At 40.0% G+C, this 19,661-nt stretch overlaps 1 protein-coding gene across 2 annotated transcripts in view; it reads left to right on the forward strand.

The window, feature by feature from the left end:
* Positions 1-648: 648 nt before the first annotated feature.
* LOC126457691 (uncharacterized) overlaps positions 649-19,661 on the forward strand; it is a 32,339-nt gene continuing 13,326 nt past the window's right edge. The window contains exons 1-3 of one of the 2 annotated variants that reach the window (XM_050094219.1): positions 649-706; positions 11,871-11,998; positions 16,578-16,863. In XM_050094219.1, coding sequence (XP_049950176.1) covers positions 11,872-11,998; positions 16,578-16,863 — 413 coding nt within the window. In that variant the 5' untranslated portion in view covers positions 649-706; position 11,871. The remainder of the gene's footprint in view (positions 707-11,870; positions 11,999-16,577; positions 16,864-19,661) is intronic. The other variant, XM_050094228.1, reaches the window with a different exon arrangement.

Consider the following 19,661-nt stretch of genomic DNA (forward strand, 5'->3'; position numbering starts at 1 on the left):
GCTCACAGCAGTTTCCTGACGCACTGAGAGTGAATTCGGTTTCCTACTGTTGGGTCTACGGAACCCTTCCAGTTCCTGTCTGCACATATTGCTATTTCCAGCTATTTGTAAGAGTTAACTGTCTCATATTGTGTTAATCGAGAGATAACAGACTCAAGCTGCGTTAATCGTGTAGTTGAAGACTACTACATTTTTACGTTTTGTGAAGTTCACAACTTCATATTTCCGTACATCAACTGCTAGTTACTGCATCGGACTAATATCTTGGCAAGATTCGGCTGGATATTACAATTATTACCTGATTAGAAGACTACCTCGGTTTGTAATAAAGTCGCTGACAAGCTCGGCATTGTCCTGCTCTTGTTTTTGTAATTTTCTACTGGAGACGCAAACAAAAACTTAACTGTTTTTGTGTTGGAATATCGAGAAAAAATTTCATTTTCATGTATTTTTGATAAAGCCTTTGAAATTATGAAACAGTCGTACAAATGTATAAGTACGGTATCCAAAGTAAGAAACATGATTCCGGACAGCTTCTGTACGCTGGGAACAGCTGCTTCGCGTGTCTACAACGCGATCTTGTAACCGTCTCAATGGCAACGCTTTTTCATAACTCTATTGACGGCTGCAGTTTTCTTCTACAGCCGTTTGCGTTTCACAGTTGAAAGCTGTCAAGAGCGCTGCCAGGTGCCGGGGCTTCCGTTAGGTGACTCGATTGCAGGGATATCTTAAGCAGAAAAAAAGTGTTAAAACATTGTGCATTTTGTGGCACTTCTTTACGAACTCAGTGTGTATGATGCTATATCTGTTGAACTTTGTTTGTACAATGATATAGCCGGCCAGTGTGGCCGAGCGGTTCTAGGCGCTTCAGTCTGGAACCGCGCGACCGCTACGGTCGCAGGTTCGAATCCTGCCTCGGGCATGGGTGTGTGTGATACACTTTGGTTAGATAGGCTTAAGTGGTTCTAAGTTCTAGGGGACTGATGACCTTCGATGTTAAGTCCCATAGTGCTCAGAGCCATTACAATTATATATTTGTTAGATACATTCAACGAATTTTTGTCAGCGAAATATGTTGCGAATAGTGTTAGTAGCAAACAAGTAATAAATTTGAGCGTCATGCATGATGCGGCAGTTTTTCATGCATGTCAGTTTTTATGAAGTCATTTCTCCCGATCTATGTGTCATACAATGATCTAATTTTGTAAGTATTTTCAGGGGCATATGTGGATACTGTTTACAAAATGTGTTGCGAATAGAGTTGGCAGAAAAGAAGTAATAAATTTAAATGTCATCCACAACGCGGCAGTATTTGACGCACGCATTGTTTATGACGCCACATCTTCTGAACTATGTGTCATACCATGATATACTTTTGTAGGTGCATTTAGCAGCAAATGTGGATTCTGCCTGCGAAATTTATTGCGAATACAGGTACTTGCAAAGAAGTAATACATTTAAACGTCATGTACGATGCGGCAATTTTTCACGCATGTCACTGTTCATGACGTCATATCTCCTGAACTACGATAGGTAGGCAGTTCTTACCCCCACAGCGATTATTGCCTGACAGTAAGGGATATGTATACCAAATTTGGTTAAAATCGGTCCGGTGGTTTAGAAGGGGACGTGGGAGACACACACACACATGTTTATAATACACTCCTGGAAATTGAAATAAGAACACCGTGAATTCATTGTCCCAGGAAGGGGAAACTTTATTGACACATTCCTGGGGTCAGATACATCACATGATCACACTGACAGAACCACAGGCACATAGACACAGGCAACAGAGCATCCACAATGTCGGCACTAGTACAGTGTATATCCACCTTTCGCAGCAATGCAGGCTGCTATTCTCCCATGGAGACGATCGTAGAGATGCTGGATGTAGTCCTGTGGAACGGCTTGCCACGCCATTTCCACCTGGCGCCTCAGTTGGACCAGCGTTCGTGCTGGACGTGCAGACCGCGTGAGACGACGCTTCATCCAGTCCCAAACATGCTCAATGGGGGACAGATCCGGAGATCTTGCTGGCCAGGGTAGTTGACTTACACCTTCTAGAGCACGTTGGGTGGCACGGGATACATGCGGACGTGCATTGTCCTGTTGGAACAGCAAGTTCCCTTGCCGGTTTAGGAATGGTAGAACGATGGGTTCGATGACGGTTTGGATGTACCGTGCACTATTCAGTGTCCCCTCGACGATCACCAGTGGTGTACGGCCAGTGTAGGAGATCGCTCCCCACACCATGATGCCGGGTGTTGGCCCTGTGTGCCTCGGTCGTATGCAGTCCTGATTGTGGCGCTCACCTGCACGGCGCCAAACACGCATACGACCATCATTGGCACCAAGGCAGAAGCGACTCTCATCGCTGAAGACGACACGTCTCCATTCGTCCCTCCATTCACGCCTGTCGCGACACCACTGGAGGCGGGCTGCACGATGTTGGGGCGTGAGCGGAAGATGGCGTAACGGTGTGCGGGACCGTAGCCCAGCTTCATGGAGACGGTTGCGAATGGTCCTCGCCGATACCCCAGGAGCAACAGTGTCCCTAATTTGCTGGGAAGTGGCGGTGCGGTCCCCTACGGCACTGCGTAGGATCCTACGGTCTTGGCGTGCATCCGTGCGTCGCTGCGGTCCGGTCCCAGGTCGACGGGCACGTGCACCTTCCGCCGACCACTGGCGACAACATCGATGTACTGTGGAGACCTCACGCCCCACGTGTTGAGCAATTCGGCGGTGCGTCCACCCGGCCTCCCGCATGCCCACTATACGCCCTCGCTCAAAGTCCGTCAACTGCACATACGGTTCACGTCCACGCTGTCGCGGCATGCTACCAGTGTTAAAGACTGCGATGGAGCTCCGTATGCCACGGCAAACTGGCTGACACTGACGGCGGCGGTGCACAAATGCTGCGCAGCTAGCGCCATTCGACGGCCAACACCGCGGTTCCTGGTGTGTCCGCTGTGCCGTGCGTGTGATCATTGCTTGTACAGCCCTCTCGCAGTGTCCGGAGCAAGTATGGTGGGTCTGACACACCGGTGTCAATGTGTTCTTTTTTCCATTTCCAGGAGTGTATGTATGGATTTATTATCGTAACACTGGCCTCTTTATGCGTTATGTGTTGGGCTATGACCGAAATTGCCTTTCTTGCGACGCGACGCTGTGTGTATACAAGTTCAGAAGAATATTTTTGAAGGAGAGGATATTGTGGAATTCTAAACATTTACAAATGAAAACAGGTAGGATTTAACGTATTGTTGAAATTGAGGTCAATACAGAACTTTCTTGAAAAAGAAAGGAATAATCCCAGCATTCCTCTTAAGCGGATCGGGTTAATCATGGGTAGCCTGTGTCAGTATGACTGGACAGGGTTTTGAATCTCGTTCCTCTCCAAAATAAGCCAGTGTCCTAACCAATGCGTCATGTATAGTTAGGTAACAGTGCCTTCATGGCAGAGAATTCCATATTTGAGGTTATTTAGTATCCAGATTAAAAATGGGCAGAAATGATATTTTAAGGGAATCGAGAACTCCTTCCTCGAAAACCAAAAGAAATCGAACAAACATCCAAGAACTCAAAACTTCGATACGTACAATAGCAATTTTTTAAAGCAATTCATTCTTCTATTTGCGCTCATTTACGTAGTTAAAAGAAGAATGTATTCGTTCGAGATGCAGTGTTTGCACTGCGTATTGCGATTACATAGTCAAAATTTTTAAGTGCACTGTCAGTTATGTGTGGTAAACCGCAGCTAATTTTCTGCAATCACTCTTACTCGACGAATTGAAGATATTACCTGAGGCATTCCTACTCAAGTTGAAGATAATATCCGAGGAATTTGGATGGAAATTGTTACCACTTGTATTCAAATGGTTCAAATGGCTCTGAGCACTATGGGACTTAACTTCTGAGGTCATCAGTCACCTAAAACTTAGAACTACTTAAACCTAACTGACCTGAGGACATCACGCGCATCCATGCCCGAGGCAGGATTCGAACCTGCGACAGTAGTGGTCGCGCGGTTCCAGACTGCAGCGCCTAGAGCCGCTCGGTCACCCCGGCCGGACCACTTATATTCATCTGTGTTTTTACGTGTAAGGGGAAGATGACTGATGTTTCAGGACATAACGGTGCAAAATGTCTTGTATTTCATTTCTTAACAGAACTTTCTAATGAGTTCTGTTCGTTTATAAATATTTTCATAATGTTCTATTCGACTAAACTAAGACATGTTATCAATCAGCCTAGAGACCATGAAAACTGAGGATTTGATACTAATGTCGTTAGTTTTCGCTTCATGTAAACACTTTCATATTGTCCCCCCCCCTCCCCCACACACTACGACAATGTTATCCTCATAGTACTTTTGTTCAATTAGTAAGTAAGCAGTCAGGTAAATACTGCTCCAGACGCACTTCGAAATATACATCCACACATTCTGTTTGATCTTCTCATCACTACTGAATTACGCATCACATGCTATACGTTATTTGTGTTAAGGGAAAACGTCAGGGTGACGCACCAAAACATTGCTCAAATTCAGGATTTTTTTCTCCGTGCTGGAATGTAGTAGACAAATGGTGTTTACTGCGATGGAAAAAGCATACATTGAAGCTTTTATTGGATATTTTTCATTGAAAAATATTAATAACTTCCCTGTGTAATTGGGATTTTCCCGAGGCACCTCTGAAAGGAGGTAGATCGACGGTTGTCGCTGTAACTCCGGTTGTGGTTATCTGAAACTTTAGTTCATAGTAAGCATTTGCAAAAAACAAAATAAAAAATGGCCATTTTTAGAAACCTCTTTTTTGCCCGAAAAACTGGAAAATATCAACATAAAAAACATCGGCTGTGATACACTGACGAGAATTCAGTTTGCTTCAAGGGAGACTCAATAATCATTTAAATCGGATGAAAATTGTATAGTGGGCGATGATAACCATGTCGAAAAACATTGTTTTGAGGAAAACGCGTTTAAAGTTTGACAAACATTCATTATATAAAAGAGTGACAAAGCTTGAAACTTACGGGATATAATCGATGCCCGATCCATAGTAACTATCGCCCCGACTAGTGGATGGCCGCTTTCTGCTACCCTGACCTGATAAGCCCTCATTTTCGTCCTCACAGCGCTTCTCATCGTTGAGCGCATCGCCGCTGGCATCTCAATCTTCAGAGAATTGGTGCATTTCATCGCCGGTTTTGATTTGAAGGGCATTTACCACGTGCATTAAATGTAAAAGCCGGCCGGTGTGGCCGTGCGGTTCTAGGCGCTTCAGTTTGGAACCGCGTGACCGCAACGGTCGCAGGTTCGAATCCTGCCTCGGGCAACGATGTGTGTGATGTCCTTAGGTTAGTTTGGTTTAAGTAGTTCTAAGTTCTAGGCGACTGATGACCTCAGCAGTTAAGTCGCATAGTGCTCAGAGCCATTTGAACCATTTTTTAAATGTAAAAAATACCAATAAAAACACTCGTCTCTGCATGACGCCGACTGACGCTAACTCAGCCATGGAACAGGGGGGCGCTACATGAAATTGTGTGTTCGAGACATTGGTGAACATTTGCACCATTAGAGTCAGCCATAACCATCTCATGGACGCTCAACGCTCAACAAAGGGAGCGTGAACGCTGAACCTGTTCTCTAACGCCAAGGCGTGCCGTGCATGCTCGGCTTCAAACGCTCACATAATCGTTCTTATTGGAGTTTGCGCATAATATTTTGGGGAATAATTCTTCAATGTACATAAATTCGTATCATGTGATTAAAAAATTTCGAATTTTTTTTGACCGTCACCCTGTTGTTCCCCCTTAAGCCTCCTTTACAGCGTAAGGGATGGAATGGAGAGAGCATTTGCAGACATTTTGTCATTGTTCACTGTTCACTACCATCGCTTGTACCTGTGAACAAGCGTATACACTAGGGGGGACAGTAGACAACACAAGGTACCGAGCAAGACGTGCCAACCCTACGTCAACATTCTGAAAACCATTGTGAAGTGCATGGCAGAGGGTAGGTCCCATTGTACCAGTTATTAGAGTTTTTTTTCTGATCCGTTCACGTATGGAGCGCGGGAAGAATGATTTTCCGCTTGTGTAGTAGAAAAATGGAGAAGGGCGCGGGCGCCAAATGATATGTTGCTTGTGTGTAAAAATGTTCCGGAACCGGCCCTGTGAATAAAACAGGTTCCAACAAACTTGCCTGGGGCATCCCATAAGTTAATTCTACATCTGTCGATGACTCTGTGTCCAAGACAACTTGTAGTCAAATGCTTGTAGAAAAACGACGAACAATGCATCTACCGGACTTCCCTGAACCATGGGTTTCTGAACGCTGTGTTGATCTTTGGCCCTAATAATTAATCAACACGGAGGCTTCATTAGCCAAGAAGCAAAACTCGTGTTCAGGAAGGAGCAGCGTTGATTTTGCCGAAGGAAGGAAAATGTACGAAAAGAAGAATGTTAAGCATAGATGTCTGAATTTTTACACCAATGTGACGCGCTTGGAGGGGGGAGGGGGAGGGGAGATGATGCACAGTAAAATAACACTGAATTGCAGCTCCAGTCAACCTTAGCATTATTTCAAAACCTTTCATACATCGTGGTTGACGATTTTCGCTTGTTCCGCATTACTACTGAGGAGGAAATTTAAAAACAGCACGCGAATAACTGAAGAGCAACAGAACTTAAAGAAAGGCTAACGTTTACACTCTAGTTATTAACAACTGGAGACATTTACGTGAAAGTTGTTTCACATTTGAATAGCTGTTATATCTCAGTTACTTTCTTGGGGCTCGAGTGACATTTGGTAAGCACTTTTAGGATTTTATTAAAGTGCATATAAGGTAGATAATTTCAGTAAAGTGCAATAATGAAATGTGGATATACATACAACAAGTCATATAAATTACTTGTGAAAATCTGCTATAAACTTTGTTACAAGGCAGACAGCATAATCACGGGGAAAGGTTTTTATTTGTTAGGTTTTCTAAACTAGGTTTCTAAACTAACAGCGATACATCAGCCATGTGATTATAGTCACAATAAACAAGTCAAAATAGTTTTGAAGCTATTCATGTAGGATTTTATTAAAGTGCATATAAGGTAGATAATTTCAGTAAAGTGCAATAATGAAATGTGGATATACATACAACAAGTCATATAAATTACTTGTGAAAATCTGCTATAAACTTTGTTACAAGGCAGACAGCATAATCACGGGGAAAGGTTTTTATTTGTTAGGTTTTCTAAACTAGGTTTCTAAACTAACAGCGATACATCAGCCATGTGATTATAGTCACAATAAACAAGTCAAAATAGTTTTGAAGCTATTCATGTAGTTACATAAATTTTGAACGTGTAACAGAAGATAAACATAAATTAATATTATAGTTGGAAGAGTCTGCTCATGTTAAGGTAGCGACTTTTCTGTGTGTTTGTTCACAGTGACATCAGATATATAACAGACCTCATGCCATTAATCAGTAACTCAAAAGGACGGTAGCATTTTTGATAGCAGTGCAATGTAAAGAGGCAATGGTGTCTTCTTACAAGTACTATATTCCTTGACTCATACAGTATAAATGAAAATTCTTAGTCAAGTTGGACTCTACAGAATACAGTATGCACATTCCTTCAAAATAAGTGTTATAATTAAGTGTCTTTGGTGGATAATAGTCAAAGAAGAAGCCACATTTTTATGGGCAGTCACCATGAATGGTCTATGATTACCACTGAAATGTACATCAGGAGAGCTGGAGATGGATTTGAATCTCACTTATATGAGATGCATCCAGTATCTTGATCATTAAACTTCAGCGTAGACAATGCACTCATCTGCTAGCAGGAAATGCTGATTCACATCTGTGGTCCTGATGCAGACAACCACTAATTTTGACTCAAATGATGATACACTTCTTCCTCCACATCCAAATCTACATCCATACTCTGTAAACCACTATGAGGTACACAACTAAGGGTACTTCCTATTATATCACAGATTAAGGTTTCTTTCCAATCTAGTCACACATGGACTATGGGAAGACTGCTTAAATGTCTCTGTACATGCAGTAATTAGTCAAATCTTGCCCTAATGATCACTTTGGATGCAATACAAGAGATTACATAAAATAGTTGACATCTGTCTTCATGCATCTGCTAGTTTAGTTTTTCAGAACTTTTGTGAATACCTCCCATGAGACAAACAAGCCTTTGACAGTTTGGGCTTCCCTTTCTGTATTTATTTGCATCTGACATTGAAAATCAAGGCAACCGAACTAAGATAAATAGGGTTTTAAGTAGACTGAAACCCTAGCTTTTAATATTTTTCATGAAGAAGAGCAATAAAATGACCAATTTTTCTTGGTAGTTTTGTAGTCCCAGTGCATCAACCACATGAAATATAGTATTATGTGTGCATAAGTGCTTACTGCCTTCCTGTCTGGAATCAGGAGCTGACACAGTTTAACTGCTGGTGACAAGATTTTTCACTTGTTGTTGTAGTCTTCTGGTTTCATGTACTCTCCATACTAATCTATACTGTGCAAGCCCTTTCATCTCCCAATCACTGCTACAACCTACATCCACTTGAATCTGGTTACAGTGATCATCCCTTGGTCTCCACCTACAATTTTTACTGTCCAAATTTTCATCCAATACCAAGTTGACAGTTCCTTGATGCCTCAGAACGTGTTCTATCAATAAATCCCTGCTTTTAGTCAAGTTTTGCCATAAATTTCCTCTCTCCCCAATTCGATTCAGTACCTCTTCATTAGTTACATGATCTACCCAACCTATTTTCAGCATTCTTCCACAGTGCCACATTACAAAACTCAATGCTCTTTTCTTGTCTGAACTGCTTATCGTCTGTGTTTCACTTCCCACAAGGCTATATTCCAGACAGATAACTTCTCCAAAGATTTCTTACTACCTACATTTATGTTCAGTGTTAAGAGATCCTCTTTTTCAGAAATTCCTTCCTTGCTGAAGCCAGTCTGCATTTTATATCCTCTCTACTTTGGCCGTCATCAGTTATTTTACTGCCCAAATATCAGACCTCATCTAGTACTTTCAGCGTCTCATTTTCTGATTTAATTCCCTCAGCATTGTCTGATTTAATTCAATTACAGTCCTTTACCTGATGTATCAATCCCACTCAACTTCTTTTTCAAGTCCTTTGGTGTTTCTGGCAGAATTACAATGTTCCTGGCAAATCTCAAAGTTTTTATTTCTTGTACCTGAACTTTAATTCATTTCCCAAAGTTTTCTTTAGTTTCCTTTGCTACTTGTTCAAAGTACAGACTGAATAGCATCAGGGATAAGCCACAATCCTATCTCACTTCCTTCCTCAACTACTGGCTCCCTTTCATATCCTCTGCTTCTTATTACTGCAGTCTGGTCTCTGTGCAAGCTGCATATAACCTTTCACTCCCTGTATTTTATGCCTACTATCTTCAGGATTTGGAAGTGTGTATTTCACTCAATATTGTCAAAAGATTTCTCAAAGTCTGCCAATGCTATAAACATACATAGGTGTGCCTTCCTTCTATGATAGGTTGTAGGGTCAACATTATCCCATGCGTTAATCTATTTCTCTGGAACCCAAACTGATCTTCCCCATGGTTGTCTTCTACTAGTTTTTCCATTCTTCTGTAAATAATTTTGTGTCAGTATTTAGCAACCATGGCTTATTAATATTTACACTGGTTAGCACCTGGTTTCTTTGAAACTGGAGGTATTACATTCTTCTTGAAGTCTGAGGGTATTTCATCTGCCTCATATAATTTACACACCAGGTGGAACAGTTTAATCACCACTGGCTCTTCCAAGGATCTTAATAATTAGAGGGAATTTTCAGTTATGTAAAGTTGGAGTGTAGCCGTATATGGAAGTGAAATATGGATGATAAATAGTTTAGATAAGAAGAGAATATAAGCTTTTGAAAAGAGGTGCTACAGAAGAATGCTGAAGATTCGATGGATAGATTATGTAACTAATGACGAGGTATTGAATAGACTTGGGGAGAAGAGGAATTTGTGACACAATTTGACTAGAAGGAGAGATCAGTTGGTTGGGCACTTTCTGAGGCATCAAGGGATCACCAATTTAGTATCGGAGGGAAGCTTGGAGTGTAAAAATCGAGGGAGACCAAGAGATGAATACACTAAGCAGATTCAGAAGGATGTAGATTGGAGTAGCTACTTGGTGATGAAGAGGCTTGCAGAGGATAGAGTAGCACGGAGAGCTGCATCAAACCAGTCTCAGGACTGAAGACCTCAACAGCAATAATATCTAAATGAAAACACTAATATTAATCATACAATAATAGCCCCCTACATGACTTATGAAGATAACCCGAATCTTCTATTCATAAATTTAGATACTCAGATGAATTGAAAGAGTGGCTAATATGGTATGTTTTTAATTTCCTTTTGAATGTATATTGATTTGTGGGAGCATGTTTAAAACCTTTGCACCAATATGAAGAACTCTGACAATGAAGTAAAATATACAGTAGTTCCAGAACTGAATTCAGAAATGCCTCACAACAGTATCACATCTCATGACTGAAAGACAATGACTAAAACTCCAAAGAAGCACTTGTAAAGACTGCCAGCCCTGTAATGCCTTCCAACCTCATATTAATTTCCTAGGGCTTAGCAATAACTTGACAGAAGTATCAGGTAGGCATTTGATATCACTGTAATTCCTTTCCAGCCAGCAGTAGTCTGCTTAGCAAAAGTCTGAAAGATATAGCATGTTTGGGAGTGTTATTATTAATAATAATATTATTTATAATCTTATTATGAATATAACCGTATTTTTCTTTTGTGCAGAAATACATTCCCCCTGCTGTCTTCACTCTTCAACACTCTCTCAATTTTATTAGTAACTTCTGTAATTGAACCACTCTGTGCCTTCTGTCTCTCCTTAGATGATAAAATTTTCTGCCATTTTTGATAGCTAATTTAACACAATATAATTTTGGAACACAGTGATCTTGCTTCACAATATTAGTTATCATTCCTCTTAAAATCACTGACATTCGTATATATGAACAAAAATAATCAGTTTTTGAGAATGGAATGTAACTGGATACATAAAAAATCTACTCACCAAGTGGCAGCAGGAGAACGCACATGTAAAGGTATTGAAATTTGCAAGCTTTCAAAGCAAATGGCTCCTTCTTTCATCAGAAAGATTGAAGAAGGAAGAGTGGTTAATCAAAAGGGCTGGAGTGGTGTAGGAAATCGGGAGGGCTTGGAAAAGCCACCAGAACCCTGGCCAGTGAAGAATTACTGGATTTCTCATCCCAACTGGTGAGTCTCCCCTAACCTGAGATTCTGGGTGACTTTTCCCTCGTCATCGCTTATACTTCACCAGTCCTTTTCCTTCACCGCTCTTCCTTCCCATCAACGCCCCTGCCGCTTGGTGAGTACACTATTTTTATCTGTCCAGTTATATGACATGGCTATATGTGCTTTGTAAACATCTCAGTACCTCTTTTGTGTTAATTTTCTTTTGCAGTATTTAAGGTATTTCAATATTTTTTGTACTGTATTCATGAAAGAGTACAGAATTTTTGGACAGAGTCAGTTACTAAAAGTGATGGACATTTAGTGACAGTTATTGTAGAACTTGTTGCTAGTCTGTGCTCTAAAAACTTTTATGTTAACTAGATTTCTATGCAGTAGCCTAAATGTTTCAGCTTCCATTTCTAGTCCATAGATGTATTTGTCTTTCCAGTAATTTTACTGGTTAAGTTTTGATGTGGAGAAGAAAACAGCCTTGGTTGCAATGTTGAAATTACTGTTTATTATTTAAGAGAAAGTTTTAATGTCAAACTTTTTTCTTTTTTGTTACAGAATGGCTTTCCACGTCTTTTATGTCATTCTTCTGTTGTGCATAAGTGCTTCTTCATATGCAGATGACACAGCAGAAGATGATTCAGAACCACTTGACAGACACTCTCTTCCTGTGATGAATCTTCCTGGTATGTTATTGCATTGAATTTGCAAGTGTCCTATTTTTTGCCTTATTCATATTAGTAGAAACTTTATTTCTGCAGTTTTGATTTTGCATAATACACAAGATTTATACACCTTACATTATTTGAAAATCAGATAGTTTCATTTAACAATATACAGATATAGCTGACTGCAATTTTCTGTTGTTATTGTACATGCATCATGATTCGTAATTTTTAGTTGGACTGGGAGGGAGTTTGTGGTGTAGGACCCTCATATTCAAACAGCATTTGTGGACCATTAAAGTAATGTTGTTGTTGTTGTGGTCTTGAGTCCTGAGACTGGTTTGATGGAGCTCTCCATGCTACTCTATCCTGTGCAAGCTTTTTCATCTCCCAGTACCTACTGCAACCTACATCCTTCTGAATCTGCTTAGTGTATTCATATCTTGGTCTCCCTCTACAATTTTTACCCTCCACGCTGCCCTCCAATACTAAATTGGTGATCCCTTGATGCCTCAGAACATGTCCTACCAACCGATCCCTTCTTCTGGTCAAGTTGTGCCACAAACTTCTCTTCTCCCCAATCCTGATCAATACTTCCTCATTAGTTATGTGATCTACCCATCTAATCTTCAGCATTCTTCTGTAGCACCACATTTCGAAAGCTTCTATTCTCTTCTTGTCCAAACTATTTATCGTCCATGTTTCACTTCCATACATGGCTACACTCCATATGTAGGGGACACAATTAGGGCAGTGTGGATTTAAAACTGTAAAAAATTATTACCCGTGTGTCAATAATAATGAAACACACTATGAAATCAGCACTGACAATCAAGCAACATGCATAAATTGATTATGTCACAAAAAATATGTTATTCCTTATCATTAAGAAATAGCACATTTGAAGTGTTGCATTGAGATGTTACAGTATAGTCACAGGTTATCAAATTTTTATTTATACAAGAAAACATTATTGGGCTATTATGCAAATACCTAGCCTGTGACATCAGAAAACTTTTTCAGGTTTGTACTCACACTGCTGTTAGTTTTGGCTGCCTTGAATTGTTGGCAAGAATGAAAAAAAAGTTTATCATTATGGGCTTAGAACTGCAGGATAATGATTGATGTTGAATAGGATGCCGTATCATATGCATCATTCTATCTAACAGTGTCAAGATTTTGGAGATGTTTTAGCCACCTTACATGTTATATTCTTATCAATAAATATGACAGTCTCTCAGCAGAAAAGATAACAATGTCATTAATTACCCATGGAAAAGGTATGGTTAGGATTTAATTTCTCATCAGCAGTATGGTCATTAGAAATAAAACACTAGCTCAGACAGTGTAATGTTGGGGAAGGGAATTGGCTATGTCCTTTTTGAAAGAACTGTCCCAACATTTAGCATTAATTGACGTGGGGAAACCACAGTACATCTAAAACATGATTGTTAGATGGGGATCTGAATCCTGCTCCTGGTAAGTATGAGTCAAGTATGGCAACCACTGGCTACCTCACTTGGTGTGTTAGGTGCACAAATTCCCCACAATGACAGTTACTTGTTGGTTGTATGCTCACAAGTACAGTCATTTTCATGAAATTCTGTGAATATAGTAGCCTTCATATATGTCATGTATAGCAAGGTTTAACATACAATTGCAAGGTTTAACATACAAAGATTGAACATACTCTTTTCAAATACAGACACAGTAATGATGGGCCTGTTGAGGGACAGGATCTCACAACTGAATATACCACACTCTTGAATTTTTTAATCACAATTGGCATACATGTCTCAATATGTTCTTGACCAGTTGCCTTATGTCCTTATACTTAAATATTCTAATTGCTCTAGGAAATTTCCCCTATGAAGAGCATCACTGGGATTGTATTTCACTCAATGGTGGAATATGTTACAAACTATCTCACTGAGTCAAAAAATTCTTATCGATCAATGACTCTGGACAATATTTTAACTCAAAAATCAGGGTTAACTATGAAAATGTTCTGACACTACCAACTAGAAGTTAGCTAGCCTTAAATATGTCAGAGTATTTTTGCTGAGCTTCAACATTTAACCTGGATCACTCTCAAATATGTTCTATGAAAGGAGATTACTAGTTTGTACTTAGTAAAAACAATTAGGTTCTTAGGCATAAAATTGTGGCAGAAGTTCACTCTTAGCCCCTAAGTAATCCGTGAATAGATATATGCTTTTTGATTAGATACTACTTGACCATAATTCATGGGAGGGTTTCAAACCACCTGTCACAACCTTGTACAGTTGAAATAAGATTTGCTACTCAGCAAACATTCTGTTCTGCTCCATCTAGCTGCAGCTTGTGAACTCTCTGGCTTTCTAGAACTGAACTTGTCTCTTCAAAGTAGCATGACAAACATATCATAAATTGCTTTAGTGCAATATGATCTGTTCTCCAGAATAATGATCAGCAGTTCCAATTGAGAGTGCTGTATACGAATTTGGACAAAACAAAACACAACTGTAATTAAAGAGAATTCCTAAGCTGACAGAATTGGACTGGGTGCAGGCACGTACCAGTGATCTCTTTTCTTGGTGTGGAGATGTCTATATGTGCAACCATCCAACTCTTAAACATTCCAAGAGTCATGGTAGATTTTGTAAATATCTCTTCTTTGAACAATATTTCTGTTTATCTGCACAACTAATACTGTTTCATAGCATTCGTAGCAAGGACACCCATATGAGAGTTTCTGATTTTTTTGGGGGGGGGGGGGGGGGGAGGTGGGGCTAGCTAGATCTGGAACTATGGAGTATTTTTAATGTCTTGGAAGATGAATGGTGACTTGTAGTTAGCCACAGAAAAGTTCCAGTTATGAACCTGTCTGCACAATACAGACTTTTAAATAATATTTTTGCTTTCCTGAGAGCTAGGGTGTAGGTATGGGTGTCCTGGATTCACAGCAATTCTCTACATGAAATGATGCTTGTAGAGTTTAGTTACACATTTAGGTGCAATGAAAATCAGTCATGGGACCCAATTAACCAAGAAAATTCTCTGAATGAGCCGAGCATAAATCACAGCTTTCCTCTTCCTCTCCAAAAACCCAACCAGTTCAAATTAAAGTTCAATCTTCTTTTTTACACACAGAGTCAAGGAAATGCACACTGTGTCATGAGTCTAGATATGACTCACAGTTTCTATGAACTTGCCATTAAATAAAATCCTTCTATCATTGTTGTCGTGTGAGTGGTGTGACACCATTTTACAAATATATTCATAGAATTGGTACATTACAAAGTGAGACTACAGATGATTTGACTGTGTAATTATATCATTGCTTTGTTTTTGTAATTAAATATATAATTTTACTCATAAAATTTCTATTCACATCAAGGTTGCCTCTGTGAAGATATTTTGAGCTTTCTATTAGATGTTAAAACACAAATTTAAGTAAAAACATTGAACAGGTGCACAAAATAGACACTAAGTAGTACATCCGACTTTCTGATGTTATTTAAGTTAAAAATTGTGGGCTGAGAGGCTGTGTTGATGTATAAAACAGTTTTCTGATGTTTTACCTCCAACTGCAGGAGGTAAAGTAGCTACTGCCACTAAGGCTTCAAGGGATATCACGTTTATACATTTATAGAGTCATAGGGGGATCCACCAGACATCATGTGAAGCTGACTATGTGATTATCTCTGGAAGGCATCAACATTCTCAATCAAAAATAACTGATTGTAATTCTGTTGGCACAAAGTCAATGTTCGTATTTTATCTAGCTTCAAACCTTCTTCTTTTATATTAAAATTATTACAGTGTTTATGAATCACTATTGCTTCTCTATACATGTCTGATGATAATGTAATGTCATCGCTAAAATGCTCATCTCACTGAATTTTGTTTTGTGGTTTCCATCTCACATTATAATGTGCACACGTATAAATAAGAGATAGAGATTCATAAACACCATAACAATTTTAAATAGAAAAGAAGAAGTTTCGAAGTTAGATAAAATAGGGATGTCGACATTGCACCAACAGAATGACAATCATTTATTTTTGATCAAGAATGATGATGCCATCCAGAGAGAGTCACACAGTCTGCATTATGTGACGTATGGCTGTGTCCTTTATGCACCCAATAAGTGTGAGAGCCCCTCAAACCTTAGTGGCAGTAGTCATTTTACCTCAGAAGATGTCTCTCACAGTTAGAGATGAAATGTAAGGAAACAGTCTTGTACATTGACCATGGCTTCTCAGCCTGGAAGTTTTAACTAAAGAAGACACAGCTGTGGAAGATTACTGTATACTTGTGATGTTATGTTTTCCAGAGGATAAACTTCATATAGCACACACGTGCATGTGTGCACAAACACACACACACACACACACACACACACACACACACACACACACACACACACACACACACACACACACACACATAGTTGCCTTGTTCAACTCTTTTGTTTAAGTGTCTGGCCACTACCCAACATCTCCTCTGTACAGTGCGTGGTTTTCTTTTCTGATATGCTCAGCTAGACTTTTATCATATAAACATTAATGTAGTTAGAAATAGCCAGAGTCTAGTGTAACCATATGCATGTCATCAGTGGGCCTGAGGACTGTTACAGAAGACCTGCCAGCCAACGTGATGTACTTCCTGGCTTCTGCTGGCGCTATCATTCTCGCGGTACTGGTGATAGGTGCTATACTCTCTCTTATCTTACCACTCTTTGGCATCAAGCTGTGCTACCTGTTGGGCACCTGTGAACATGTCACCTACTTCAGTCAGCCTCTTGGTGCTGTGGGAACTCAATATGATGCTTATGCCAATGGTGCCACTTTTAACAATCCAGTTCCTTCAACTGCTTATTCGTCATCAGCGTACCAAAAGCGGTAAGATACAACAAAGTATATTTATCTAACTGAGCTAAAAAATCTAGTTTCAATATAATTACATTTTAAAATCTAATGTCTGGTTGGTTCGAGCAAGCTGAACAGATTATTTGTCAGACTGGCTTTTTCTTAAATCTGAATCAAGCACAATTAACAAGAACACTTCACACTGAAAGCACTTTTATTTAGCACATATGGTGCTGAACTGTCTGCACCAGCAGAAGGGCACCTACTTATAAGTGAACATAATGTTTTAGTAAATTCAAATAATTGTTAGCTGTATATTTAAGCAATGTCAGCTTGCTCTAAATGAAGAAAAATATAAGATAATGCAGATGAGGAAGAATAACAATCTTGTAAAATTTGAATACAGTATTAGCAGTGTGCTGCTCGCCAGTCACATTGATTAAATATCTAGGCATAATGTTGCAAAGTGATATGAAATGGAACAAAGTCATATGGATGGTAGAAGGGGAGATGAATGGTTGACTTCACTTTACTGGCAGTATTAACAAACTGTAGCTCATCTACAAGGGAGACTATATATAGAGAACTTGTGTGACCTATTCTTGAGAGGTGTTTGATTGTTTGGGATTCTCACCAGGTCAGATTAAAGCAAGACATCAAAACGATAGAGAGGCATACTGCTAGACTTGTTATCAGTAGGTTCAATCCACATGTGAGTGTCAAGGAGATGCTTTGTGAATTCAAATGAGAATCCCTGGAGGAAAGATGATATTCGTCTTTGTGAAATGTTGTTGAGAAAAATTAGAGAACAGGTACTTGCAACTGACTGCAGAAAAATTCTATTGTTGCCAATGTACACTTTGCATAAGGACTGCAAAGACAAGATAAGAGAAATTAGAGCTTGTATGGAGGCATATAACAGTTGTTTTCCCCTCATTCCATTTGTGAGTGAAATAGGAAAGGAAGTGAGGAGCACTGTGTGTACTATGTGGTATCCTCCACCGTACACTATAAGTGGCTGGCAGAGTAAGTGTGTAGTGCAGATGTAAATAAGTTAAAATAATTTGCACAACAATTTTTATGACACTGATACTCCACTTACTTGTATAGAGTGTGTAACAACTAATTTACCAAAACTCAGTATTTAAAATGTTTTAAATGAAATATGTCAGTTATTTCTAATCATTTCAGGAAAACAGTTTACTAGTTTTAAAAAAGGAAAGAAGAAAATTATATGTCATTTGAGTTCTGTCATGGTATCAGTAATGTGGACACCACTATCAGCCAGGATAGTTGCCTCTGCCCTAGAACCATATGGGCAGAAAATGTGGGTTGTGCTCTATCAGTATTATGGTGAGGGCAGAGCTAATTCAGTACTAAAATTCTCCAATACTCAAGACTTCCATACAGGGATTTTTATCAGTGTCTCAGTGGGGTGTGTGGTCATCCAGACAGCAGGTTGCTGCCTCAGCATAATTCTCAGTGCAGTTTTTGGCACTGCGACAGTGTGTGTGTGTGTGTGTGTGTGTGTGTGTGTGTGTGTGTGTGTGTGTGTGTGTGTGTGTTAAGCAGTGGGGTGCTGCCTCAGCAGAAGAACAATGGCTTGCTGGGTCACCATGCTGATGCAAGGAAGGTGTCTCCAGCAGCTAGTGAGCAAAGGTGGCAGCAGCCTTGAACAATAGGCCAGGTGTCCAGAGGTCTTGCATCAAGTCTAGGAGCCTTGGAAATGCCCAGAGTCCTGGACAAAGACACACTACAGAAGGTCTTCACTCATTGGCACTGACTCAAGACCTGGAGCTATCAGATCTAGTAGCAACTTGCAGAACAGAGGCTAGCTGATGATGATACTAGCTGAAGCTGAAGTTGCTTGCCCCACATTTGACCAATGGCTGGCATGGAGGATCTCTTAGCATCTGCTGCAGTCAAAGGTCCCAGAACCACTCGTTGCACACTTTTCTTAAGTAATGTGCAGATTATTCCCATGCTCCAGTCCTTAGGCATTCCTTACTTAATCCACATTTCCTTTATTAATTCATTAACAGCCATCTCCACTTTCTTCCCTCTCCCCCCCCCCTCCCCCTAATTGTAATAATTCAGCCTCTAAGTCTTCTTCTCCTGCTGCTGTACTATTCTTTAATTTTAAAATTGCATCCCACTTCAGATTCTAATTCCAGTTCCAAATTCAGTTCCTCCTGTTGTTCACTCAAGCTTTCCCCTCTCTTCCCACCTGCCTTTCCATCAATTAACTTGTGAAACACTCTTGATATCTTCCTAAAGCTTTGCTTTTATTTCCAATAAGTTTCAAAAAAAATGGTTCAAATGGCTCTGAGCACTATGGGACTCAACATCTTAGGTCATAAGTCCCCTAGAACTTAGAACTACTTAAACCTAACTAACCTAAGGACATCACACACACCCATGCCCGAGGCAGGATTCGAACCTGCGACCGTAGCAGTCCCGCGGTTCCGGACTGCAGCGCCAGAACCGCGTGGCCACAGCAGCCGGCTAATAAGTTTCCATCTTTTCGTTTATAGAAGTCCTCTCTTCATTCCTCTAGATCTTTCAAAGAATTTTTGTATCTCATTATTATCTCTCATTTCATTCAACTGCTCTTACTCCTTTCATACAGCCTTTTCTTCACCTTGCATTACTTATCCACTCTTTTCCTCTTCTCTCTATAGTCTTCCTTTGCCAGTTTTGTTGTCTTCCTATATTTGTCTCTTGAAGTACCAGTGGGCACTTTCACGTTGAACAATTTCACTCTACTCTGGTATCCTGCCCTCCTGGTACTTTTGCCACAGCTGCATGATGGCTGTTTTCTGTTTCCAATA

The sequence above is a fragment of the Schistocerca serialis genome, chromosome 1, assembly GCF_023864345.2.
Source record: "Schistocerca serialis cubense isolate TAMUIC-IGC-003099 chromosome 1, iqSchSeri2.2, whole genome shotgun sequence".
Taxonomy (NCBI): Eukaryota; Metazoa; Arthropoda; class Insecta; order Orthoptera; family Acrididae; genus Schistocerca; species Schistocerca serialis.